A 26,096-nucleotide genomic window follows, 5' to 3' on the forward strand; every position below is an offset into this window, starting at 1 on the left:
TATGAAACTGAAATAGCTTTACTGACATTCAGAGGTGTAACAACCAGTTCAGAAGACAGCTTCAGATTTAAACATTCCTACAAAAAAAGGTTCTAAAAACCATTTAAAAAAACCCCTTGTGTCTAGCATGAAGTCACAGAATGTTAAAAATACCACAACACAATAAATACACCCAGCCTTTGCTAGAGCCAGGAGCCATGTTAGCTCAGGAGTTTTAAAAAAAATTAAGGCCAGGAGGAGAGTGGACGGTGCTGGTGGAACAGCAGGGGCAGGAGGGTGAGTGGATTTTCCCCAGGTCTGCTCTTCCTTTCAGCCCCTTCCACCCTCTTCTAAGCCAAGCTTTTCTGTCCAGTCCAACCTAGCAGAGACAGCAGCTTTGTCCCCCTCATGATTTATTATTTTCTCTGTCTCCTGGATGACAAAACTGCCACCTAGTTCTGGACAGACTGTCCCAGCTCCTGTACCACTGTGCTAATGTTGTAATAGACTGAATGAACCATTTATCACATAAGAATAACCAGCTTTGTGGCCTGGAGTGGTTTGCTAGATTCCTACCTCCTCCACAACCCAGTTTCTGGCCAGGCTTCCCTCCGTAAACTGTGTTATAAAACCCTACTACCTCCTGCCATGCCACGCAATCCTCTGACAAGTACCATACTGGGTAAAAACAGAGGCTGTTGTCACCTCCAGAGTGACAGGGTGGGCTGATCCCTTTTGGTTTGCAGGTGCTTCAGCTATTGGTCCAGATTTTGTGTACCTGCACTGCCCTTGTCTAGTCTACAAGGCATGGTTTAAAAAAAAAAAAAAAAATTCCTGTCCTGCTCCTGAGAGATGTCTGAGAAAGGCTGGCACAAAGCAAAAGCCTGCCATTTGACTCCGGGTAGAACAAGACATATGAACATACATACATGATGACAGTGTCTGCCTCCCTTCTGAGAGGAGCTGCACCTTAAGAAGACTGAACTCAAGGGAGAGCCTACAGCACTGCAAGGCTTGGTGGCACACAGCCCTCAGCCCAGGGCTCTCAGAGTCCAGGAGGGAAACAGATTCATCAGAAGACAAGTCCACCAGGACAAGTGCCTGTGGGCATAACGGGAGTGCCTGATGTGTGTTCCCTGCAAAACCTGGTTACTACCACCCAGAGTAAGATTAGGGCAGCCCCTTTTCAGATGGGGAACTATTCTGCCTTTTGTGTTGCTCCTAGACGCCAAGGGATGACGAGGTGGAGTTAAGAGACGCCCAAGGCTAGAGAATGACCAGGCTTTACCTAATGGAGTCTGTAGGCTCAGCTTCCACCTCGCAGAGAAGCAGAGGTCTAGAGTGGCTAATACTCGGAGGGGAGGGGAAGGAATCAGAAAAGCTTAATGGACTGGATCAAATGCCACCCCAGGCCCCATCCCCATGTAGGGAGAACAGGACAGGACCTGTAAGGGGCTTTATTCAGGTGAATGCTTGTGGAGATGACAGGGAGAACCTAATGTGCTTACTATGAGGACAGACAAAATAGAAGGCAGGGGAGGAGATGGTTGCAGTGTCCCTGGCTCAGGGCTCAAAGAGTGCAGTGAGGCCCTCTCCATCCTCATTCTCTAGCACATCTGTCTCCAGTGATGGCTTCACCTTTTTGAAGAGAGATGGGAGGTTCCGGATGTGAACCTCCTTGCGGAACTGCTCCCCGAGGGGCTTCTGCAGAGGACAGACAGGCAGGCAGGCTTTAGTCATTACTGCCTTCACAGGCCCACTCAGCCCAAGGGCAACCTACCTGCATCTCAGAGGCAGGCCCCAGTTTCTGAGCAATCCCTAGACCCCACCCCCTGCTTGGGTTTTGGGGAATCTCAGGCTTGGTCTTTCCAAAGTGCCAGGGCATCTATGGTAACCACTAATGTAGACTGCACCACACTCCCAGGACTCTAACAGCACCTCAGACTCCAACCTCACCAGCCTCACTAAAGCCCTGCAGCTGTCTAGCAGCTTTGTTCAAACATTTGAACACCCTGTCCCCCATAAGCACTACTGTGCAAAGTACCCACTGCCTCTGAGAGATAAGTTGTTGCCGGAGGTGCTGCTCAGTCTGTGTTACCATCCCCACCCTAGCTCCAGGTTGAAGAGACCCAATAAAAATCCTGAGAATATGCTGCAACAACCTCCTGGTTGGAAAGAGACATGCTGGGTAGAGGCAGGCAGGCTAGTTTCCCAGTCACTTTTGTGAGATGTGAAAGGAAACATGTTCATTTTGCTCTAGGATATCACCTACCCCAATGCAGCCTGTGATGAGGCGCTTGAAATGATCCTTCCGGCGCTTATCTGCCACTTTCTGCAGCGTTGGGTTGAGAAGTTTTGACTCAAACTGCTCCAGAGATTCCCTCTGGATGTCTGGAATCTGCTCCATCACTGCCTTCAGCTCAGCATAGCGAGGACGCTGCAGGGAGAAGGATGGTTGACACAGCTCTGGTAGAGGAACCATTAGCTCCTCTGCTTCCCTGACTCAAGCTGGCACAGGATTAGTTTTCTACCCCTCCCCAGCCAACCTAGCGTCCTGATAGAGAGCACAGTTTCTCACCAAGGCCTCGTAGATCTGGAAAGCCAAGTGGACAAGAGCTGCCATGCAGCCATCGTGCTGCCCGTGCGTCTGTAACCCCTTCAGCACACTTGTGAAGAACCAGGACACAGCATCAGGTAGCAGATTTCCTGGGAGCACCTGGGGAACAGGCACTGTCAGCACAGAAGCAGGATACTGATACATGACTGCCTTTCTCCAGCAATTTACTTTTCTCAAGGAGAAGGTACCCAGGGATGAAGCATCCACACCTCTCACTGCATTCAGAGCTTCCTCTCCCTACTGTATCAGAACTAGCCCCCTCTTTCTCCCAGAAGTACCTGTTTGAGCAGTGGCCAGCAAAGCTGCGTGGTGGTTCTTTGGCATGACAAGGTGTCCTTCCAGGAGAGGGATGTGTAGGCAGTGATTAACAGAGCAGTGCAAACATCCTGAAAAGGAGTCAGCAGGTAAACCAGTTAGAATTATTTCCCACCTTGAGGATTCATATCTGAAAGGAGCCAAGAGACAGTTGCAGGACTTCCACAGGGGTATGTTCTGAGAAGCCTGCTTGCTGCTGCTGCTCCAGCAGAAGGTGTTCAAAGGCACTCAGGTGTACACAATCGCAGCCATGAGGAACCAACCGCAGGCAAACCTGCTCCCTTCCTCCCTCCTCTGAGGGAAGGCCCTGGAGTGCTCCCAGTGCCCACCAGCTGCTCAAGTCAGTGCCAAAGCTTCTGAGGCACTTACAGGAGAGGTGGAGTACAGAGGTATCCAGGTGAAGATACTCTGCATGGCGGGTTGTGGTAACACTTCTGACTCCCGTGCCAGCTCTAGGAGATCTTACAGAAAAAAAGAGCTGCTGTGAAGTACCTTCTTGTGAAGACTGGAACACAGGATGGGTGCAGGGCCAGGGAACACCTTGGGGGGCTGAATGCCCAGTGCTCCACCTCACAGAGGCCACAGAGGGGCTGAAACACTGTAGCTGCATGTTATACCGGATCCCAACCTGTGAGTGCTTTGTGGCTTCTGCAACAACTAACGGCCCTTAAAAACAAGGATGTTCCTGCCAGAACGATCCTCACACTGGGGAATGCTCAGGCAGACGAGATCTTTGTAGCAATGTCTGGCTGCACTGCAGACAAGTGTGACAAGGAGTGCAGAAAAAAGATGGTGCAAGTTAGAGCACGTGCCCTTACCTCCTGCTTCATCAGACACTTGCCGAGCTCAGTGAGCTCTGCGCTGGCAGGGGGAGTCACCTCTGTGGCCATCACCTCATCATCTGCAGAGCAAAGTAAAGGCAGCAGTGTGAGTGCGGCGTCCCCAGGACTGAGAAGCACAGGGAGAACTGAGTTGGGAACCAGGGAACAGCACACACAGTCAGTACACTGGCACATCTTGCCAGAACATCTCTCTCCCCAAGCAGGAAGCATCCAGCTATTGTGAGGCAGGAAGGGCATCCAACTAGCTACTCTCCAGCTAAAATGATTACTGTGCATATCCCCTGTCTCCTCAGCCCTCCTCCTGGTACCTTAAAAAGCAGCTGCTCCAACAGCTTGGTTTCCCACATGCTACCTGTGAGTTCTACAGCAGAACATTTGCCCCTAGGCTAGACCTACTTTTTGTGTAGCCCCAGGCAAGAAGCATGGCAGGATCCAAGCTGAAGGCTTGGTACCACACTTCCACCCCTCACACACAACCTGCAGCAGCAGGCCAGGCTCTCCCTTTGGAGAAATGGGAAAAGTGTTAGCACACACCAAGAGGGAAAAGGCAAAGGTGGGCATTTACTCACCATCTCCATCTACAGTAGCAGCAGTGTTATGCTCAGCGCCTTTCTTAGAAACACAGCAAACAGCTGCAAAAACAATTGCAGGTCAGAGGAAAAGAAAAGGGAAGATGCTACTTCAAGACATGCAGAAATTATCCTGCATAACGTGATGGGCTGACAACTGCTTCAAGCTCCTCCCAGCTCTCCCTAGACCTTGTTCTTTACACAGTATCTGAAGAACCTAAGCACAGTATAAAAGCCAAATATTGCACTAACCGTAAGTCTGAAACACCCTGCTCACAGTATCCTTCCTGGTGGAACCTGCTGCAAGGTGGCTGCTTTAAACTACTGAGAACCAGGAATGCGCAAAATCATTTGAAACCCAGAACCTGAGGAAAGCAGCATTTTACAGCAACGAGGCTAATCAAGAAGGCAGATGCAAGGTTGACACCTTGTAATCTCTATGTGGAGTTAATTTTCCCGGTTTCTCTGCTTAAAACCACACTGGCAAAAACATGAAGTTGGAGAAAGGGAATAAAAGGAGATCTGCTTGTGGGGAGGAACTCTTTCCTTCTGACTCTCTGGAGACATGGCAAATGCCAGCAACAAAACTGCTCTGTGTTCAGGTTGTCCACAAATCAGTGTCATGTATCTGACTCCAGGGCACAAAAAGGAAGAACCCAGATTCCAAAGGAGGACTGGACTCCTACACTGACAGTGCCAAAAACATGGAGTCCTAGATGCCAACAAAACAAAGGAACACAATGCTCTTTCTTCTGAGGTTGTAAACTGAGCTCTTACCAGGTTTTACGCAAGATATTCACAGGGTTAACTGTCTCACATCTGGCTTCTAAGGATTAAGTTAATCTCTACCAGCTGTAAGTTTTACTGCAAACTGAAAATTCCTGTAGTCCTCTCCAGGGCAAACTTCCCAAACATCCCAGTGGACTTAGCTTAGTTTCACTTACTGATGAGATCCATGACTTCACGGGTCAGCAGCCTGACCAGCTGCTCCTCAAGCATCTCCTGAGACTCGGGATTGTCGTCTGCAGCATCATCCTCACTGAGAAAAACAGGTTTTAGTGTGAGGGGAGCCAGTGTCTTAATGTATCCCTTCTGCCCAAGCACAGGAGTGTGTCACCATCAGGATAAACAGAGAAAAAGTGAGACTGAGGGCTAGCTAAGACCACCACTCCCTTGGTGAGGTGGGGATTACTGAGGTGCAACTGTGGCCAGGAATAGGATGGGCTGAGCAAACTTCTCACCAGCATTATGTTATAAGCAAGTCCAAAAGCAAAATCAAGGAGCTGCAAGCTAAGTCAAAGTTCCAGAAGGATCAGTGTTTCTCAATGCTTTGCTGGTGGGCCTGTTTCCATCTCCAGGGCAAAAGGGCCCATGAAAGACCAAAGCTCCAGCCCACTCCCCATTTTCCCCTTCCAGTATTCATCAAGGGATGAAGCTTACCAAAGCATGCTTCGCTGGTTGATCACTTGCCATTTCTGAGACAACCTCTGTTTAAGACCAAGACAAAAGAGAAGATTCAGTAACTTCTAAGGAGCCATCCTGGATACAATGTAAAGAGGCCCAAGCACTACTCACTAGGAAGTAGTGACAACTGCTGATAGAAACACTTGTAAGAGTTTTTAATACAGCTCTCATCCTAAGGCCAACTTTGAACAGGACAGGAACTGCTAGTTAACTGTAGTGAAGAGCCAGAAAGCTGTTGTGGCTGTGCTGGCTCTAGGAATCCAAGTGAGCTGTCAGGAAAATGAGGGGACGCAGGCAAGAAGACCCTTATAGAAATTATCGTGGCTGAAGACTGAGGAGTTGATATCCACAAGTTTGAATTCACAACAGCGAGTGCAGTGGGACAGCCAGAGTTCAACAAACCTCAAAAGCCCCCCCTAGACGACATCAAAATCATTAAGGATCAGGGCTGTGCTTTGGAGAGATGCAGACATTCTCACATGTTGCTGCCAGCCGCTACAAGGAGCCCAGGCTGCTGAGGAACAGGCAAACTAGCTGTTTTCTTACCACATGCAGGTATGTGAAGAGTGGTCCCAGCATGGGGCAGACAAGGGTTTCATAGTATTCTGGAGGGCAGGAGAGTACCAAGGGCTTAACAAACACACCTGCGAAGAGCAGTTAAGGAAGAGACCCAGCACATGTGGCTGGCTGCCAGGGCTCCTCTTCTAGGAGAGGCAAAGAGCCTGCTCTCTGCCTCCCACTGCTAACAGCTACTCATTGCTCACTGAACACCACCGCAGGCAACATCACCTATCAGGCTGTGGGAGGAAATGCCAAGGACCAGGTCCAGCCATGAAGTAACAGATAGACCTCTAAGCCCAGCTGGCCACAGCCCTGAATTAACAAGTGGCATCTCTACACGAGTGTGAGGTGTTCAGCCTCCTCACCTGACAGTTCAGCTGAGAAAGCCAAGAGGGAGGTATTTAGTGCCTATTTCCTAGCTGTGGATTGAATGTCCAAGCCCTGGAAAGTAGGCTGGGAACCCCAGAATGGTGTCCCATGCAAGCACTGAGTCTAGTCAGACACCCTACTGCTAAATGCCTACAGTATCCAAGCCCCCTTGCTCCCCAAAAGGCAATCCCCATCTCTCACGGTGCATCAGGACAGCACAAATCCTTTGTACGTATCTCTGACGCTGTGTGCTGCTGTTCCTGCTCATGCCCTGCTAGGCTGACACCTCTGCCACGCCATGTGTATCCCTGCTTGCCTACCTTCCCAAACATCCTTCTTTGGCTAGGCCATACTGAAAATGATGCCAGAAAGCCAGCGGGTATTAGATTTACATGCTCAAAGCTTCCCTAGCTGGCCTGAAACAGTGACATAAGGATACGGAGCATAGGACGCAGTCTGTAGTCAGGAATGTTGTTGAGGTTGACGAAAGCTGAGCTGAGGAGCTGGGTGGCGAGACCCTCGACAGTATAGAAATCCTGCTGCATGGAGGGGCCTGCATTTCCCAGGATGTGGAAACTACAATGCAAAACCAAGTTACTTGCAACTGTGCTGGATAGCAGGTACCATGCCTCTGACCTGGCAAAGGCTGCAAGTGCTATCATTTTGAGATTAGATAGTTGCCATGTTCTTATGCAAACACTATAGAGAAATTTTAGCATAGGATCTCCCTTTTGGGATACCTGCAGAAAGACAAGGAATTAAACATCTAAACAGTAACACACACTTTCAAGTGCTGATGTTGTATCCTAAAATGGGATTAAAAGCAAAGAAACAAACTAGGTCAGGATATGGAATGAGCGTTCCAACCCTACCAGCCACCTGTGCAAGAGTTAAAAGCAGATCCACACTTTGAGGTACTTCTTCCAGCAACCATGTTTCATGTGTGTGTGGTAGGTTGCAACTGCTAAGTGTAGTTCACCACTGCTCCTAGCACTTAGATTATGGGATACAGCGCACTTGAAAAGTCTAAGTCTAGAACAAAGCTGCACCCAGCAATGGCTTTCTGCACCAGCTATGCAACGTGAGATCATGTGTGTGAGCTCTGGTGCTCTTACCAGTTGTCGTAGAGGGTGCAAAAGAAGCCCTGCATCCTTTCTAAGACCGTTTTGTAAACAGGAGAATCATAAAGCTCCAGCAGAGGCTGAGGGAGACCTGTGGGAAAGAATAAACCTAGCTTCATTAATAAGAGCACGGCGTACCCTTCACAACGTGTAGGACAGGCCCCAGCCAGCCAGGCCTGATGGCAGTGAGGGAAACACTCAGCAAGGTCACATGCAGCCGAAAGGGACAAGATGCAGCAACCCTGGGGGAGAACCTCCCCACAGACGTCAGCTGAGTTTGAACTGCTTGTACCCAGAGTAAAGGTGTTCCAGCTAAGGTTGCTATAGCCCTGCCTTCTTCCAAAACAAAACTTAATGGAGCCATCAGAACCCAGGCAGAAACAAAGCTGACAGTTCTACAGTTCCTCTAACAGCCCATCCCTGCAGATTTGTATTCATCTCTGTTGGAACACACATATTTCTGCTGAACCATGGTATCAGCAAATCTCCAGCAGAGATCAGGCCTCTGCTGCTTTATGTGCAGTAGCTCACAGAAAGACAGAGTTTACAGGTGTCAGAAAACAGGTAAAGGAAGCATCTCCTTATTTTACTGATAGGAAATAGAGACAAAAAAGACAAAGCAACTTCACCGGTCTTTGACTCTCTGGCAGAGTCTGAAATTAAAGCTCAACTTCCACAGTCATGGTCCATACTTTGGCCAAAAGGCTGCCTACTTGTGCTTTGCTTGGAAAGCCTTCTGGGTTCACAAGCTCAAGCTTCTTTTTAAGAAGGCTCCAAAAGCCTCATTTTAATGCAGTGCCTAGAAACAAACAGCAGGGCCAGAGTGCAGGACTTCGTTCATGCCCTCTAGGACAGGTCTCTGCACAAGCACTCAGGAATCCCACACATTCCTCCCAAAGAGAAGCTCCTTACCTAGGATGGCATTCTTCTCCACTTCCAGCATGTCTAAGGCCTTTGCAAATGTTTCCCCCAGCTTAGCCACCATTTCTGGCATGTAGAGATTGTTGTGAGTCCTGAAACAGAAGAGCACTTGGTTTATACTGGTGTGGGTCAACCCCTTTTGCCCTTGACAGTGGGATCCTTTCCTTCAGCTTGTGAACAGCTCCTCTGTGGCATCGTCTGATGAGGAAGGTGAGACCAAGCACGTGTGCATGGGATCCCCCTTCCCCACCTGCGAAAATATTGGGGAAGCTCACCCGACAGAGATGTGGAGTGACTCCACCTCATGTCCTGAAGCTCCTGGCTGCCCCTTCCACTCCCTTCAGTTCACCCCACCCCTTGCAAGTGCTGGCAGTAAACTCCCAGCAATTCTCCAGTTGATGCTGGCAACAGCTTATTAGCTTGGCCAAAGGGATCAGAGAATGTATTTTAAAAACTGACAGACACGGATTCTGTAATCTCAAAAGATCATCTAAACCTAAGGCCCCTACAGAGGGAGAGGCTTTTCCAGCTCCAAAATACACACACTGCCCCCCCAGGGATGGGTCACAGTCCCCAGAATGGCAGGCGGCACTGGAGGGACTCTAGGGAGAACATCAGTCTGATACAGGTGTTACTCGTGGCAGACACACGTGCCCCCTGAAAAAATGCATCCGACTGGGAACAATTCCACATAATCAGGAGGCAACCACGATCAGCTCTCCGTGAGGAACACCAATTCAGCCACGGGTGGCTGGTTCTTGCCATCCTGGCCAAAATGGGTCCCCTCTTAGCCAGGGTACTGACTTTCAGAGCTGGACTCGGCAGGGGGTGTCTCTCTCACCTACCTCTCTCCTTTGAGACCTCAGACCTCCACTCTGGGTGTCGCCAGCTGCACACAGCACAAATCCTGCAGCCTCCTCCAAAACTGCAATGCCATTGTACCTGCTGCTAGAGGTGATCAAGGGCAACTCAGTATCTCCCCCTAGAGCAGCGTTTCCCAAAGCGGGGGGATGCGTGGGAATGGCTGGGGGGAGGGAGCGTGGACAGACCTCAGTATGTTCTCCAGAGTCTCAGCTTTCACTCATGTCAATGATTTTTTTTTTTGAAGGTCTCTGTTCACAATCCTGGCACCCCAATGCAGTGACATCTGCCTGAGTTTGCAGAGAGCCTGAGTTAGCTCCGAAATGGCAACTATCCCATTTCTCTCTGCAAGTGTTAAATACTTCCCTGCTCACTGCATGTGAGGAAGGCAAGTATGTAAGTTTTGTGTGAAAGAGCTACACAAATGACTTCTTAACCATTCATACTCTCATTCTGGGCTGGATCTAACATCATGCAACAGGCCTCAAAGGGGCAGAAGCTAGTTTTAATTGGTCAGCAAGAGTCAGGGAGAAGCCCAGGCTCCAAAAGTTTGGATAATGCTGTTCCACTGACTCAGAAAACTCTGCCTTTCTGCTTGATGCTATCCTGCAACCTAGCTCCTAAAATCATTTCCTCTTTTTGTCTCCTGCCTGCTCCATGCCAAAGTTGGCTTCGCCTCACGCTGGGCAGAAAGGTAGTGGGGCAAACCCAAAGACTGCAGAACTGTGGGATGAACCTTGAAACCTGACTGCTCTAAGCTCAACAGAATGGGTCAGACAGTCATGTCCTGAAGCTGTAGTCGTGGTCCTTAGTTGTTTCAGAGTCCTTGAAGCATTTTCTCAAGTTTGACAGTTGGGAGAGCAGATGTTTGCTCACAGGCCAGTCTCCCTTAATTTACACTGCAGGAAGGTCCCAATGGCAACAGAGAGAACATGGCAAATCAGTTGCTCCCCATGGGAGTTCAAAGAAAAAAAAAAAATCATCCAACATCCCCTGTACGTGATGAAGATGCAGCCCCTAGGCATGGTCCAGCTGAGACTCTCAGCAGCAAGCAGCATTCCTAGGCATCCCTTACACAGGAGAACATGGAAAAACAAAATTCAAGAGACATTTACAATTCAGATAAGACAAGGAAAGGATATGACAGGGTGTGTGGAATGTATTTTCAGAGATGGTCACAGCTCTGCTGAAAAGGATGTCTTTGCTGTCTAGAGATGTGGGCTCATAGGCCGGAAGATGAGTCCCTTAAGATAGTCCACAGTCCATGCTTGAAGAAGTCTTGACTCACTGCTGGAGCTGTCTGTACTAGAAATTCTCATGGCATCCCATGTCCGTGCAACCATTCTGCCACCAGTATTAATGCCACAGTAACGTCACCATCTCGTCAAGAGAAGTTTCAGAGAAGCCTTTGTCTGTGCAAAGCATTTGCTGAGCCCGACTAGTCCATTTGCAATAAAACATGAGCAAATCCCAGCACAACAAAGGTGCTGCACAAATCCATCTGTGCATCTGCTGACTCCAGAGGCGTGTCTTTCTCTAAAGGCAGAAATTGTATTCGTGGCTGGAGATCGATGTGATTTGAATTTAAACTCAGGAAAGATAGCTTTTTAGCAAATTTAAGCCAGAAGGTAGAAAATAGCTAGATGAAATGAGGTACCACAAAGGACAGGAAAACCATCACTCAGAAAGCTGCAAGCAGCGATGAACAAAGCAGCCCATCATCATTCAGCAAATTCAGCTACTATAGAGACAAATATGGACAGACACAAAAAGACAGGCTGGCAAAGAAAACACCACTCTGACTATGCCACTCAGAATTGCCTTATTTTCCTCACTACTTGGGCTCCCTCTCATTCCTCTTAGCTCATGCTTGAGACCAAAGAACCATCTCCAAACTGCTTACCTTGGTGCAGACCAAATGGCTTATCAACTTGTGCTGTTTCTATCTGCAGACACAGCATAAAACACCACAAAACATCCAGAGATCAGCACACCCAACTGTTCAGCAAACAGTGGCAAATGCCCTTTCTTTGCGCACTGGTGCCTGACTTAGGAGGATCTGTGCAGCTGCTGTTTGCAGATCTGCTCCCACAGCAACGAATACAATCTGCGAGGGACTTCTCCACCCCCTTCCTGCATCAGTACATAAGCAACACTGCACCTGGCTTGTGTCCCCAAAAGAGCTAATGGCACAGAGCTGAGAGAAACCTCCCTCCCAAGTAATTATACAACTATGTTCTTGAAAGCATCCTCAACACAGGCAGTCCTTGCAGCCAGCCTTCCTCCTAGCTCTGTCCTCCCATCTCTGATGGGCTGCTACAGATTGCAATCCATATTAAAAGAGGGCCCTCAGAAGCAGTACATGAAAAATGTGCTATGGAGCCTCTGGTGTGATTTTTGCTGGCTGAGTACAAGCTCCAGCTTCTCCAGAAAGATGTAAGCGTTTTAAGTTGAACAACTATGAGCCTGCAGGTGTCACAGAGAGGCCTCTACATCCAGCACTGCCCGGAAAAGTATCAAGTGGAGGATCTACTCTCCGTACATGCTCTCAGTACATCAGCTGTTTGTTCTTGGAGTACCTAGCCTTATGTAACTCCTTTGGGAAAGCCTGGATACCTCTGAGTGAAGTGCAAGCCACTCCAGTATGTTACCAATCACTCAGAATAATCCTAAAATGGAGATTTTGGTCTGCAACAGATAAGCTTGAACAACACAGATACATTAGCTCAAAACACAGCAAGGGAACCTCTTCCTTTGTGTTGATGGGGGAAGCACTGGCAACAGATCATAGCTTGTGCATTTTCCTGGAGGTGGTAAACAAGCAGGCACAGCATTTCTGCTTCTTTACAAGTAGTGCAGTAGGAGTTTGACAGAGGAGGGGGTAATTTAGTTTCCTCAGCTTGTCATAACAGGGATCCCAATCATTTTTAATAATGCACCAGTTCTGGCAAGTATAGCAACTGTACTGGCAAAAAGCCTGTCCATTGCAACCTGTTCACACCTTGGGCACTGGTTTAGTTGGTTTCCCACAATATGGAGCACGTTCCATGCTCTGCAAGAATTGGAAGAGGCTGTCCCTACTCAGACAAATCTGCTCCACACAACCTGCCCAAAGAGCTCATCCATAGGATCTTTGGCCTTCAGGATAAAAGGCAAAACCACTTCAAGCACAGCTCCTCTGTGCCACAGCCATATCGAGATGGTTCAACCCTGCCCACAGGCCAAAATACCACCCACTGTGAAGCACAGAGTTCTGGGATGAGGAGCAACTGCCTGAGTGGGCCAAGACAGCATGTGCTTGTGCTACCAGTGCAGCATGTTGCTTCTCATTAGAAGCAGCAGTCCTGAACTCATCAGTGACGACAAAACATACCTGACTAGGCAGAGCTTGCAGTAATAGGGCCTCCTTCTCACAAATCTGGGAACTGAAAATTTAAGTGGATCTGAAAACGCTCCTTCCCAGCAGACTCCTGCCAAGTACAGACAGAGTCCCCAGTTTTCATGTACACAACACATAGTGTTACCTCACAAACAGGCCCATAATCTGGCAAAATCCCAGTGTCAGCAGTTACCCTGAGCTAGATTCCCCATTTATAAATCTGGGAAATGTGTTATTCAGGATTTGCCTTTTCTGCTTTCTCTCACCCCTTCCTCTGGCTGGCCTAGAGGTACATAACACCAGTGATGTGCAAAGGCACTGCTAGGTAGCAACAGCCTGAGAGTATGCATCCGCTGTTTTCAACAGCGGACAGTGCTTCAGGAAGCTAGTTTTCATAGTCAGCAAAACCAGCTTAATTTAACACTGAAGAGAGAACAATGCAAATTGGACGTGATGAGAGCTGGGACTGCCCTGGTGGTGACCGGAGAGGTGGCCTGGTAGGGGCTGAGGGCAGAGCAGAGATGTTAGTTGAGAAAAGATTAACTGGATGGCAGATTTATAGCAGTGGAGGTGGGGGAGGCAACCCCAGCCCAAGGTCCCATTGGCTTTGATGGTCTCTTGCAGGCCAGGCCAATGAACGTTCAGAAGGCTCCAGTTTCCCCAGTCCCATTCCCCACTGTGAACAGTCAGGAACAGTACTTGGGCACTTGCACCAGCCTGTGTTCTCGCTGGCTTCACTGGGAGAACATGCTCTGAGCATACCACATATTTATCACTGTTTGACTTTCAAAGACTCTTAAATCAGCATAAATGATTTCAAGTCAACTTGACCCACCTTATGAGAGCAAGTAAGTTGTCAAGAAGTTTCAGGACCTGCTCAGTGCAAGGGTTACGGTAGATTGGACTGCCACTGGGCATGTACCCAACCAGGAATCCTCCAGCTTTAGCCTCTTCTGTAGCAACGGGCCAGCGAGCTCGTTTCACAACTCCCAGAATGGTGTACACACAAAAGCTTATCTGCAACAAGAGCAAGAGACATGGAGGGAGCATTTCTTCACCATAGCACAAGCCAAATAAATAGGTTTTCAGAGAAATCTGTCATCCTCCCATCTCAAGGGGAATACTCTACAGTGAACCTAACATGGTGATAGGGACAAACTCTGGTGGGTTTGTTGCCAAGAAAATGCAGCAACCTATTATGATACATTCCATCATCTTTAGGGACCCTTAGCCATGGCAGAATGGCCTAAGAACATATTATTAGACAAAGCGTCAATGCATAAGTCTCATGCGTATGCAAACAACCCAGGGTTGCCCTCTAAAAGGAAGGGTCTATGTCATTACTGCCTCATCTCCTTCACGTGCTGGGATGGATATGAACATCTGCAATCTCACAGTGGCCAAACTGCATTAGCATCAGAGCACAAGCAGAGCTCTATTGACTTTATTTCAGTGTCTTCCATAGACCTAAAGACAGCAACCCATTTACACTCAGTCCATGAAATGAAGGCATATCACTAATAGCTCAAACAACATGAATCTCCTAGGATGGATTTTAATTATATTCCATGCTGCAGTCTGAGCAGAATGTTTTCCATGCTGCCTGGCTCAAGAAGAACAGTTCACATCACTATATTTCCAGAAATCATGTTAACCAATTGATTCCCACAAACCTAACTCTGCCACACAAACAGAAGTGAACAGAGTGCTTTGCTCTGCTGAATCATCTGGTTTGGCATGGCCTACATGTTCACTAAAGCTCACTCAGGCAAAAGTTGACCTGCCATCTTGCAGTGTGAAAAACCTCCTGATCTGCACCCTAAAAAACTGGATGATCAGGAGAGATCTTGTGTGTAGCCACAACACAAATGAGGACTGTAAGGAGATGAGTCATCTCACTCTAGAGATTAAGCCTCTCCTGGTAATGTTACTCACTCTAGAACGGTTCAGGCCACTAGGATCTTCCAAGACTGGATCAGCAATTTTGTTATCTGCACCTACATAGGAGATAAAGGCTTCGGGATCTGAGAGGACCCTGGCAACAGAAAAAGACAGTGCTAGAGATTATTGTTTGTACCAGGGCACTTTGAGCAGAGCCTTACACTAGCAGTAAACTTCTTAACAAATACAGAACAACCTAGAGACACTGGCTAGCACTCCGCGCTGCTCATGGGAATTTGAGAAAAAGCAGCAGAGATCTGGGCACTCTCCAAACATCTCCAGCTCCCTTTGGCCATGAGGACCCAAAGCCTTAGAATCCCTTACAAAGGTGGTACTTCTGGGTAAACTCTTATGCATGCCCACTCTTGTGCACAGCTAGAGCTGTGGGACACCTCCATCTGCTTTTGCCAGGAAGCTGAGCTGTCCTTACTAATGAGCAAAGGCATCTTTCATTTCCCATTTTCTGCAAATGCTTTGAGCATGCTGGGAAGTGTCCCTCTACCACCTCCAACAGTTCTTAGATAGCAATTTTCAATAAGCAGCACTTAGACTCAGTTGGCAACTTCTCAAGTGCAGGAGGGCTATTATCACAAGCAACCAACAACTGCCCAGCGCACAGATCACCAGGCACCTTACCACCCATTTGGCATATATATCCCCTGTTGAGGCATGTGCTACCTCTGCAATACCTCCAGCTCAAACCTCAACAGTGACCCATACCTCTGCATCTCTGTGGAGAGCCATAAGCTGGCAACAGGAGCCATGAGCTCCTCCAGGAAAGCTTTCTGCCGCTCATAGTCCTTGAACTGGTTGCTGATGAGGACCAAGGCCTCCATAAGGGCACACTTCTCCATCTGTGTCAGAAGTAGTTCATTGGAGAGCAGCTGTTTCACATGGTTGTATAACATCTCAAAGTTTGGCTGGAAAAAATATCCAAACAAGACAGTGTCATGTGTTTGGTGTGGAGGGGTGTCACTGGGGGAGGCAGGGGTGGGGACTGAGGTTTACTGTACTATGAAGAATAGCTGGAAGAGCATGCCTATGCTTCCCTTTTCTTTACATAGCCATCTTCTGAGTCTCAAGTCACTCTAAATGTCCAGGATAATAGCCTCTTTTCTGTCCTATCCCTCTATCCTTATCCTGCATCCAGTTTACTTTAAGTCTGCAGAATGATTGAAGCAAGCAGAGGAAATCTCCCTTCTCTAGGCAGTCATATCTGTTACAGCAGGGTCACACCTCAGAATAGTTCTGGTCCTTCTATTTGCTGGCAGAAAGTACCTTGCTCCCGTATCTCTGAAGTGCCAGACTTGGGAGTCTTCCCTCTCTTTACTCACAGCTAGTCTAATAAATATTCATATAGTTATCACCATCTCCATAGGAATGTCTGAGTTCCTGCCCAACCCACTCTAGTCACAACCATGTTTTCCTGTAACTTTGTACAAGCATCAGGAGTCATCTGCTTCAGCAGAGTCACCTGAATATACTTTGGGGCAGCTCTGGATCCTTTGCTCTTCCAGTGAGGATGTTTGGCTGACCGTGGGGAAGGGGGAGTTCAGGGAGCAGTAGAATGGGACAAAGATAAAGCCACTAGTTCTTGGCAGTTGTTGCAAAATGCAGACTGGAACCTCTAAACAACCTTAACTAGCATCCTCAAAACAGCTGCTGTTTTATTACAATCTGGAGATTAACCTGTAGCCACAAATTGAGGGTCTCACAAAATTTCTTTGTTTAAACTAGCAATGTGCTCCGGTGCTCCCATACCTCTAGAGCCATCCAAACACAAACACTGCTAGAGAAACGAGTTCAGAGCTACCTGATTCAGCAAAATCAGACAAAGCATTAGCTGGTAGATTTTAAAAGTAAATAATCCATGTCTGTATTTTCTAACTTCCTCAAGCTAATCCAGAAGACAAATACTCTCCTTTTGCTCCTTCATTCTTTTAAGTAAGAGAAGAAAGTCTGGAGATCAGTCATTGCTAATGTCTTCAGCTAAGGAATCAGTTGAGATCACCACAAATGACAAAACCAAAATTCAGCAAATGTACCCATAAAACTGTTCCAGTGCTGCCTCTCTCCTTGTCCCTTTCTCCTTTGGATTTAACTCATTTCAACTCTTCAGGAAGGAAAATTTCCTTAATATATACCAAGGTCTCTTACTGCTACTGCAAATATGAGAATCACTCAAGCATGGGGGGTGTGGGTGGGGGGAATAAGTCACTTTGTTGCCATTTGTGCAGCAGAAGTGTTTCCTTGAAGAAAAACATGGGCTTCGGCCAAGGAAATTGAAAATCCCACAAAATCCAGCTGAAACTGAAGCAAGGCTCCTTAGGACAGAGTTGAATTTACATACCAGGACAAGCTGGGGGTAATCCCGACACATCTTTATGATTGAGGAGCATGCATGCCTTCTCACATTCTTCACTGCTCGAGTTCTAGGAGCCTGGACAGACATAACAAACTTCAATGCAACAAAACAAAAAGTTCAGACAAATGCAGGGTATCTTCAAGAGACAAATCCATTACATACAATTTTCTGCACTGTTGAGTGCAGATCAAAGAAACACTTCCACCCCCCTTCCCCTGCCCACAAGCAATCACATAGCAACAGCCAATTCCCTCTGGAGCTATAGCCAACGCGAGAAGCCCACGTTCAGACAAGCTGTGCTCCAGGAGTGAGGATGCTGTGGATCTTATCGACTATATCAAGACTTTAAGCATTCCCAAAGCAGCTGGCAGTTTTACAGCTGCCTTTCACAGCCACATATACCAACCACTGAGGAGTATCAGCAGCTAACAATCAATTTAACTCTCAGGAGGGCCAGCACAAAATTGTGTACCAAGTGCATTGGCCTTTGACTGTGCCTGTGGCCTTCTAAGCTTGTCAGGCAAGCTTCTTAGGCTATGCCAACAGAGAAGAGATCAATTGTCTATGCTCTCCTGCCCTTTCCAGGACTAGGACTATACATGAGAAGCTTACTACAGTGGAGTCTTCAGACTCCGCATGCTCTAAAATAGAATATAATTTGATCCAACCATTACAGCATATTAAAAGAGAATAATCCAGACATACCTTACTTTCTTCTATAACTTCAAAGGTAACTGAAGCAAACAGCTGTGAGAAAAGGGAGGAAAAATCCAAAAACCCATGTCACTTGTTAATACAAGTATTTTGAGCTCAAGGAACAGATCATAAGATATTGGTGCAATTTTGTTTTAAGTCAGTGAAGAACCCTTGACTAAGTTGAAAGATGAATCATCAGCACAAAGAGGTCTTGAAATAAAACATGGTATTCATTGGCCAGAGCGTGCACTTACTGTTATGATTGAGGGCTGGAAACCATAATGTTTGTGTTGACAGAGTCTTGTTCAAGGAGAAACAGTATCTCAGTTTTCCTGTTTTTAATGCAAGGAGTAGTTCTTGCTTCACAGGAAGCTCAAGAGCATTAACTAATGCCATCCAGTATAAAGGCCTTACTCCACTCAAAGCCTACCTGATTTTAGCATGGTCTGCAGGTGCCTACCTTGGAAAGGACTTGTGGTAGGTATTCCGGTCGGTAAGTGACAAACGGGAAGAGAGCAGAGACGTTGGTGAGCACACAGGACAGGATGAGAGGATCCTTTGTTTCAAAATTAAGGACAAGCTGCAGCAGATCTATGCCATCATTTACTGGGATTTTCTACAGGAGGTAGGGGAAAAAGAGGAAGAAGAAGGAAAGAAAAAAAGCAGGCAACACTCAGCACTTCAGCCTGTAACACACATCCTAGAGCTCCTAGAGCCGGGCCAAGGAGCTGCTGCTGTGATATCAGACCCCTCAGTTGAAGACAGCTGTTCTCAACGCAGAAAGAAAAGCAGTGGAGACCTCAGTTTACCTGCATGCTATGTGTACTTGCTGAGGGAAAAAGGATAGCAGCATTGCTGTTATTGCTCAGACAGTCTTAAGATGCGAGCCTGAAGTCCCTACTATTATTTACACCTCTAGGAAAGGCAACTTTCCTCTCTCTCATTTTGTCTCCCGATTCTCCTTTTCGCTCTGCCCAACAGATTTCATGCTTAATCAGTTAAATCAACCCTTATAATTATTTTACTGTAATCAGAACGATGAACTAAACTGCAGAGCAGCTTAATCCAATAAAACACGAGTTTACAGGAGGCTAAGAAAAAATTGCTTTCCTTCTGATTTGCCTGGTGTTAAGCAAACAGCAGAGAGAAAATGCATCTCATCTTCTGATCTCCTATTCCTTGAGCATGAGTTTCTCTCATTTAATTAAAAATACAAAAAAGAAAAATCAAATCAGGGTACAATTAAAAAAATAAACTTTGGAAATTTCCACCTAAACTGTCATCTTCTCTAGCAAGGCACTACGTAAAAGCATGCCACCTCAGTGCTCTCCTGTGACCTCTCGTGGAGTAGCATCCAGAACCAGGACGTTATCTGATAGAGAAAGCCAGTATGAGATTGGTCTCATCTAAAACATCACTGCTCCTCAGGATAATCACTCACCAAACAATCTGGGTTTTTGCATGGAGGTAAATGCTTACTACAAGATTTTCAAAGACAACACAGCTGAAAAACACCCATGTCAGTTCAGAACAAGCCAGGAAAGCAGGCAAGAGCAGCAAGGTACACATACCTCTTTATCCAGAGTTCGAAACATCTGGCTGATGACACTCTCCGAGAAAAAGGTCATGGCATCCCACTGAACAAAGGAGGGAGAGAAGATGGAGCAGAGACCTTCGCCCGTCTTAGCTGTAAGGAAGAGAACACTGGAGCTCTCACCATGCTCCTCTCATCACAAACAACACCAGCCCCATAAGCTCTCATAATGCAACATTTTAGCGCTCAAGTATTTCTGCCACACTCTTCTCCCTGCAGATGCCTGGCAGGGATGCACTGGAAGAAATTAAGGCACTCCAGTATGATTTGCCTTACTCAAATAAAGGGTCCTGAGCCACAAGTCTGATCTTCAAGATACTACAGGGTGCAACACGAACAAATCACAGAAGCAAAAAGAAAAGGAGGGACCACGAGCCCAGACTCAGCACTGCAGGCAAGACTGCACACAATGAGACCTTGCAGGGCACCAAGTGGCCTTCAGGGGAGGAAAGCGGCCTTCAGGGGAGGAAAGCAAGGTGACTGACAGAAGGATTTGCCCGTCAGGCTGAACTTCCCTTGAGAAAAAAATAACCGATTTACTACAATGGTGACAAGGTCCAAATAATTGTAAAATTCTATCAAAGGGGAGGTGATGCATCCGCTTTGCAAAGAGATTTCGGGGAGGGAAAGGAGGAGTTTCCCCACTAGCCTGGGGCTCTACAGTAGCTATTGTGAAAGTAGGCTACAAAAGGTTAATTTTGTGGAGGTTTGTTTTTATTTTTAACTTGCAAAGATGCTGAAAGCCTGAAAACCTAATGTAGAGTCCTGCTCCCCCATCAAAAAGTGTGGTTTAGAAAAAAGGAAAGGAAGTTGCTTCTTGGCTTGAAAAGGAAGCTAAATCCCACATGTATAATTTTTTTTTCCCCTCAGGTAACTTACAGTTCATGGGTCCAGTATCAACAGGAGCTGTGAGTTGGTACTTCAGCCATTCCCCAGCCATTTGGAAGCCAGTTCGAGGGTCCAGACGACAAGCCATCCTCATCACCTCTCCTTGTTGGGCTCGAAAAGCTGCAGTGAAAATTGGACACATGCAGTAAGGTGATGCTGCAAATGCTCCCTCCCTAAAGCTCACCCTGCAGCTTTCCAGATCTGGGAACATTTTGGACTGTTGCCATGGCAATAGCTGTGTAGTAACACATAAAGACATACAGAAAATAAACAGCGTGGAAAATTTTTTTTGAAGAGATATAAATGGATTTTAAAATGATGAATTAACATAAATGCAATTAAAACGTAATAAGAATTATGAAAAATCTATCCTAAACCCAGATTTACTACAATTGAGCCTCTATTTTTCATTTTAAAATTCTTCAAACTGTACATATTTGCTGCTTACAAAGCAGCATGAAATGTTGATGCTAAACCAGCAGCAGATAACCACCACTTCCTTCAACTAAATGCTTTTTTCTCCCCAGATTATTTAACTTAATCAAGGTCAATGGCAGGTTCTAGGCTGAAAAGCTAATGGTAACTTGAAAAAAAAACCCCAAGAAGTCTTGTTTTCATTTTTAAAGCTATGAACAAAAGTAAAGTACAAGAACAAGAATTCCATTTGTTTCAAAATCTTCCAGCACAGGACCACACAAAAGAATCAGCTCAACTGACTACACATGAAACTTGCATTGTTTAAAAAAGATGCTTATCAAGTAAATTTATTTTGTATTTCAAACCAGTTTTATCTTCTTATGTATGTAACACCTTCAAGATCATTTAACTACCTAAAACTAATTCTGGCTTTGTGCATTTAACTGCCTTTTGGTTTCCACCCAAGTAGATTTAATACCATAAATAAAACCCAACTAATCTAATAAGCAATACAAAAATGTGGTACTCAACATCTTCAAACACAAATGTAAAAACTAAGAATTTAAGTAATTTATTATAGCTCAATATATAATTCAATAAAGTATACAGTATATCCTCCCAGCCAAGAATTAAGTACCAGACTATACCAGCCAGCGAGAACCAATCTCATTTTCAGGAAGTAAAACACAAAACAAAAATAAAATTATAAAAATTAAAGGGCTCCCCGTTTACCGATTTAATATAATGATTAAGACCAGCCATTTTCATCCATCAACCCTAACTGCTGGGACTGAAGGCGAAGCTTCTCAGCAGGGCCAAACAATTTTCTTTCGGCAATGACACTTAACATCTTGTGTACATCTTGCCTTCCTCTCCTAGTCACTGAACAGGATTCCAGGGCAATGTTGTTTCCTCTTCCAGGTGACCCAGAAACCCATTTTCTCTGACACTAGGTAGTGAGGGCTACTTGGCCACCCACCTGGCCAGCAGACAAAGTAATAGCAAAGTGATATCAAAGAAGAACCAGAATGCCTGAGCTGCCACAGGAAAATCTCAAATTCACCCATCTCCAAGATCTAGGCTGAAAGAGTCAGGATAGGACTGGCAGCTGCCAAGTCAACACGCTGGCTCCAACCTCAGCCAGCAACTAAGAGGAAAGGCACAGAAAATGGCACCTGCACTGGGCAAGGGCAACTTACAGTTGAAGAAGGCATTGAAGTCCTCATCGCTGTCAAAATCAAAGCGAGAGTATTCACAACTGGGGCTGTCTGTTTTAGAGGGAAAGCCCACCTGGGGACAGAGTGGACAAAGTCAGGAAGGAAGAGAAGCCACCCATCACAGCTAATACCAGCGTCAGGCAGATGAAGACTAAAGGCAAGGAGCAGACAGTGAAATGCTGAGATTAGCGCTGTTGCTCAGCAGCATGGAGATTGTGTCTCTGGCAGCCACAATAAAAATTTCAGTTTCTTCCCCATGATCTGCAGGCCATGTTCACCTAGGCTCCTGTTCACACTGACCTGGCCACAGTTCCCACGTACCTTGACTAGGTTGGTCATAGATGCACGAAGATACTTGGGAATCATAGCCAGCAACAAGGGGTCTCGAGATAGAACTTCATGCCGAAAGAGGGCTCCCCAGGTGATCTGGGTGGAAGAGCGCAGAAACTGTGGGGAAGAGAAGGGAAAGAGTGGGAATAGAGAAGGTTTTCAGTGCTGGGATCTCCACTGCTAACATTTGTGTGTTGCAATCAGAAGGCAATAGTAAATTACACTGACTATTCCGTTGAGGGCAAGGCACTCTGCAGGCTCAACCCAAACTTCCATAAAGTCAACAATCTCTCTAAATAAATGCTTGGTTTATTTGGCTTATTTCAAATACTGTGATTCCTACTCAGCACCTCCGTGTCAGGCACTGTTCCTAATGGGGCAGTGAAGCAGGAGAAACCACTTTGCATTACATATCTTCAGTTGAAATGGAGAGATCGCAAAGCCATACCCAGCTGTCAAGTATGCAGCACCTGGAGTTCTACAGTCTTCTATAGGTTAATTTAACTGTGCATTCAGACATTCATATACAAACACACACACATTACATTAAAGATTTTCATTCCTTTACATACCTGGCTAGGATGGGTTGTGAAGGCTAAAAACGAGTCAAGGTATTTTCCAAAGTTGGTTGGTGTTTCCACATCAGAATCTGAGCCCTGTTAGGAAGACAAACAATTTCAGACAAAATGCTAACTTCATGTCATGCCAGGTCACAAGTGGTATGTCTCTGAGTAAAGCAGGTGTGCTATATCCAAGGCCACAGATTGTATAGAAGGGGAGAAGAAACCACAGTAGAACAACAGTGAGTTGTTCTGACACTGGTGTAGCTTGAGGAGTAGCAAGTTTTGCTGACCAGCCTGGAGGTGCCAGAGACAGCATCATGCTTATTTGAAAGAAAAAGGTGAATTCTAAGATCCTTGAGCTCAGTTAAAGCCAATTGCATAACCATGACTGTTGCTGCTGTATGTCACAGCTGTGTTCCTATTGGGTCAAGAGCACCAAGCACCAGCTAAGTGGAACAATTCTCAACTGCAGAATTCCACCTTTAAACACACTCAGAAGATTTCACTCCCATTCCTCCAAATGTTTGCTGTATTTAACGTATTGACATCTCTTACTAATAATGTTCTAGGAGGTTTGACAGGAAAATAGATTTCAGCATGTGCCATACATTTGAGGTTCTGCTGCTCCTCTCTACCTGTAACCCGACCTGCTGCACTCAAGATCCCATTCTGAAGCTGTGCAGCTCAGTGCTGCCTCTCTGGAGTGAGTCCATGTCAGAGGACTCAGATCCCCATCTCATTACTTCACTATGGACTAACAGCAAGTGAAGTCACTGTTGCTGGAAGTAATTACTCATCCTTTGTTTGCTGTCGGTTCTTGCTAGGACTTTTGTGGCACCCCTGTCCCCTCCCCCCACCCCCTCCCCAGAAACACCCCAAAGGGTTTTTTTCTTTTCTCTCCCTGTGAGAATTTACTTTGCTCTACCACTTCTCACAGGCTGGCTGCCTCAGTCTCCCCACAAACAGCATCTCTCAACAAGCCTGCCTTCCTTACTATAGGAGCAGTGGGCTGAATGGAAGCGGGGGGGCAGCAGACAGCACAGCACCCAAATTATCAGTGTGCATCTTCCTCTCAGCACTGACACAAAGACCATTAGAAGGATGAACAACAGTAAGACAAAGAGATTTTTCTTCTCTTAACTTGGCAGAAGAACAAACAGGTATACTCACTGAGTTAATTTAGTGTGGAAATTTAAAAGGCTTCCAACACATGAATAATTTTGTTGAGTAGCTTTCCTGTAGCGGTAGAGACAGCAAGAAACCTAAACCATTTTCAATAATGCTTCAGCATTTCACAAAGGTAACAGGAGATGATTCCTGGTAACAGCAGAGGCCTGGAATCAAGGCACGTCCCCTCCATTCTACATTCCTAAGACTTGGCAGGATACAGTTACCCCACCATCAAGCAGACGCGGTTCTGCCTCTTCCAAGCGTGTGGAGAGAACCTTAGGGCCTTTGAGCCAACCTCAGTGAGATGACAGTTGCCTCATTCCCAGCCCTGAAAACCAGCCTTGCCAGGACTGCTGCTGGAATTAGTAGAGATTTACTGCTAGAATTAGTACAGACTTACCAGCAGTGCACACAGCTGGCTGCCCAGCGCACACAAAACTTGGCAAAGTCTTTTCAAGAAAACGTAGTGCTTCTCCACCAGGCCTTCCCCATCTGCTGTCCTGGGAATAAGGAGAATGGAAAATACAGGGTGGCAGTTACACATGCTTTAAGTGACAGGCACATTGCTATCTTGTAGATAAAAAGAGCACAGGGGCAATTTGATTCTATCACGGTGGGATTTCCTTTGCTACTAATGACACAATACTTAATTGAAGTCTAAACCCTTTAGATTTGGCTCTCTGCAAGTCCCTCCTCATCAGTTTTAGGCCAAAAGAGAGAGTTGGGGAAGCTGAGATATTCACACCACTTTGTTTTTCACAGAATTTGACAAAACTGCAGTTTCTCTGGTTTTGCAAAAAACAGTGTTTTTGCTCTTTCCTAATCCAACCCTAGCTTGCTGCAGTTGAGCAGCAAGATCTTCTGCAATTTAGATCTGGAAAGCATTTGTATGCAGGTTTGTGTGAAATTACAGGAGGAGGATGGTACTCACTGGGCAGCGGAGAGAATGTAGTGCATGGCAACGTCTCCAAATAAGACCATCAGAGGCTTCCGATCCTCCAGCTTCCCCTATGCATAAAGTAAGCCAAACGCCTCAGTTAGAACATGACTATTTCTTCCCATCTGCAAGTGGAGCTGGAAGATCCCCAGTTGTTCTTCCATCTGGGGAGGGGGTTGCTTTCCACAAGTGAGCTCAGTAAAAGGCATTACCAAAAATATCTAAGACATTCTTGATTTCAAGCAATTTCCCCCAGCAACTCCACCACAGAAACTTTAAACCAAAAAACTGATCCTTGCACATTAACCTTTCTTCACTGCAGACTGGCTTGTTACTTAAAGGCAGCTGATGAACAGTAAGCCTAGATGCTAAGATTCTTGCAAACATGGAGGGTCACAGCACCTGTTTAAGTCCTTTTATCATCGCTCTGAGGCACTAAGCTGCTAGGTGACACAGCTAGATGACAATATTTCCCACCTCCCAGTCATAGCAAGCACCAAGGACAAGAAAAAAAATTCAGTGGGGATCCCCAACTTCAAAGCTGTGAGGAGAGGCAGGCACAAAAGCTGGAGAGGGTTCCAACAATTACTCTATGTATTGTACTGGTACAACATTCACTCTAAATGTCATTAACATGAGCAGTCAAAAAACGAGGAGAACTTTGTTTCCTTAAATAAATGGGCAAAGACATCCTTGCTTAATCTGAAGAAATATACAGGAGAGGAGGAGGAAAAAAAAAGAGGAGGGGGGTGCCAGAGAAGCCAAGGAGAAAGAACTCACTTTCCTGCTGACAGCAATCAGGAGACATTCAGCTGCTCCTATTTGGAGCTCAGGTTCATTTAGGAGCAGACACAACATCTCCAAGAGCTTGCAGTTGTCTGCTGTGATGTGGCTCAGGGCCACCCAGTCAATGTAGCCAGCCAAGGTATTGAGTGCTGCAATCCCCACACGGCAGTTTGCCTGGGCCTGCAAATAGACAG

The 26,096-nt window shown here is 46.4% G+C and overlaps 1 protein-coding gene across 4 annotated transcripts in view; it reads right to left on the reverse strand.

Moving 5' to 3' along the window:
- XPO5 (exportin 5) overlaps nt 1-26,096 on the reverse strand; it is a 31,157-nt gene continuing 5,061 nt past the window's right edge. For 2 of the 4 annotated variants that reach the window (XM_064509495.1, XM_064509493.1), the window contains 26 exons: nt 25,897-26,082; nt 25,111-25,187; nt 24,580-24,679; nt 23,019-23,102; nt 22,438-22,563; nt 22,099-22,189; nt 20,474-20,602; nt 19,572-19,687; nt 18,461-18,616; nt 18,010-18,051; nt 17,290-17,397; nt 15,660-15,859; nt 14,934-15,033; nt 13,834-14,015; nt 8,750-8,850; nt 7,832-7,928; nt 7,156-7,292; nt 6,333-6,430; nt 5,763-5,809; nt 5,267-5,361; nt 4,323-4,385; nt 3,730-3,812; nt 2,875-2,982; nt 2,558-2,695; nt 2,252-2,416; nt 1-1,683 (listed from right to left, as the gene is read on the reverse strand). In XM_064509495.1, coding sequence (XP_064365565.1) covers nt 1,543-1,683; nt 2,252-2,416; nt 2,558-2,695; nt 2,875-2,982; nt 3,730-3,812; nt 4,323-4,385; nt 5,267-5,361; nt 5,763-5,809; nt 6,333-6,430; nt 7,156-7,292; nt 7,832-7,928; nt 8,750-8,850; nt 13,834-14,015; nt 14,934-15,033; nt 15,660-15,859; nt 17,290-17,397; nt 18,010-18,051; nt 18,461-18,616; nt 19,572-19,687; nt 20,474-20,602; nt 22,099-22,189; nt 22,438-22,563; nt 23,019-23,102; nt 24,580-24,679; nt 25,111-25,187; nt 25,897-26,082 — 2,970 coding nt within the window. In that variant the 3' untranslated portion in view covers nt 1-1,542. The remainder of the gene's footprint in view (nt 1,684-2,251; nt 2,417-2,557; nt 2,696-2,874; nt 2,983-3,729; nt 3,813-4,322; nt 4,386-5,266; nt 5,362-5,762; nt 5,810-6,332; nt 6,431-7,155; nt 7,293-7,831; nt 7,929-8,749; nt 8,851-13,833; nt 14,016-14,933; nt 15,034-15,659; nt 15,860-17,289; nt 17,398-18,009; nt 18,052-18,460; nt 18,617-19,571; nt 19,688-20,473; nt 20,603-22,098; nt 22,190-22,437; nt 22,564-23,018; nt 23,103-24,579; nt 24,680-25,110; nt 25,188-25,896; nt 26,083-26,096) is intronic. The other 2 variants (XM_064509494.1, XM_064509496.1) reach the window with 1 other exon arrangement.

Source organism: Dromaius novaehollandiae, chromosome 3 (genome assembly GCF_036370855.1).
Source record: "Dromaius novaehollandiae isolate bDroNov1 chromosome 3, bDroNov1.hap1, whole genome shotgun sequence".
Lineage (NCBI taxonomy): Eukaryota > Metazoa > Chordata > Aves > Casuariiformes > Dromaiidae > Dromaius > Dromaius novaehollandiae.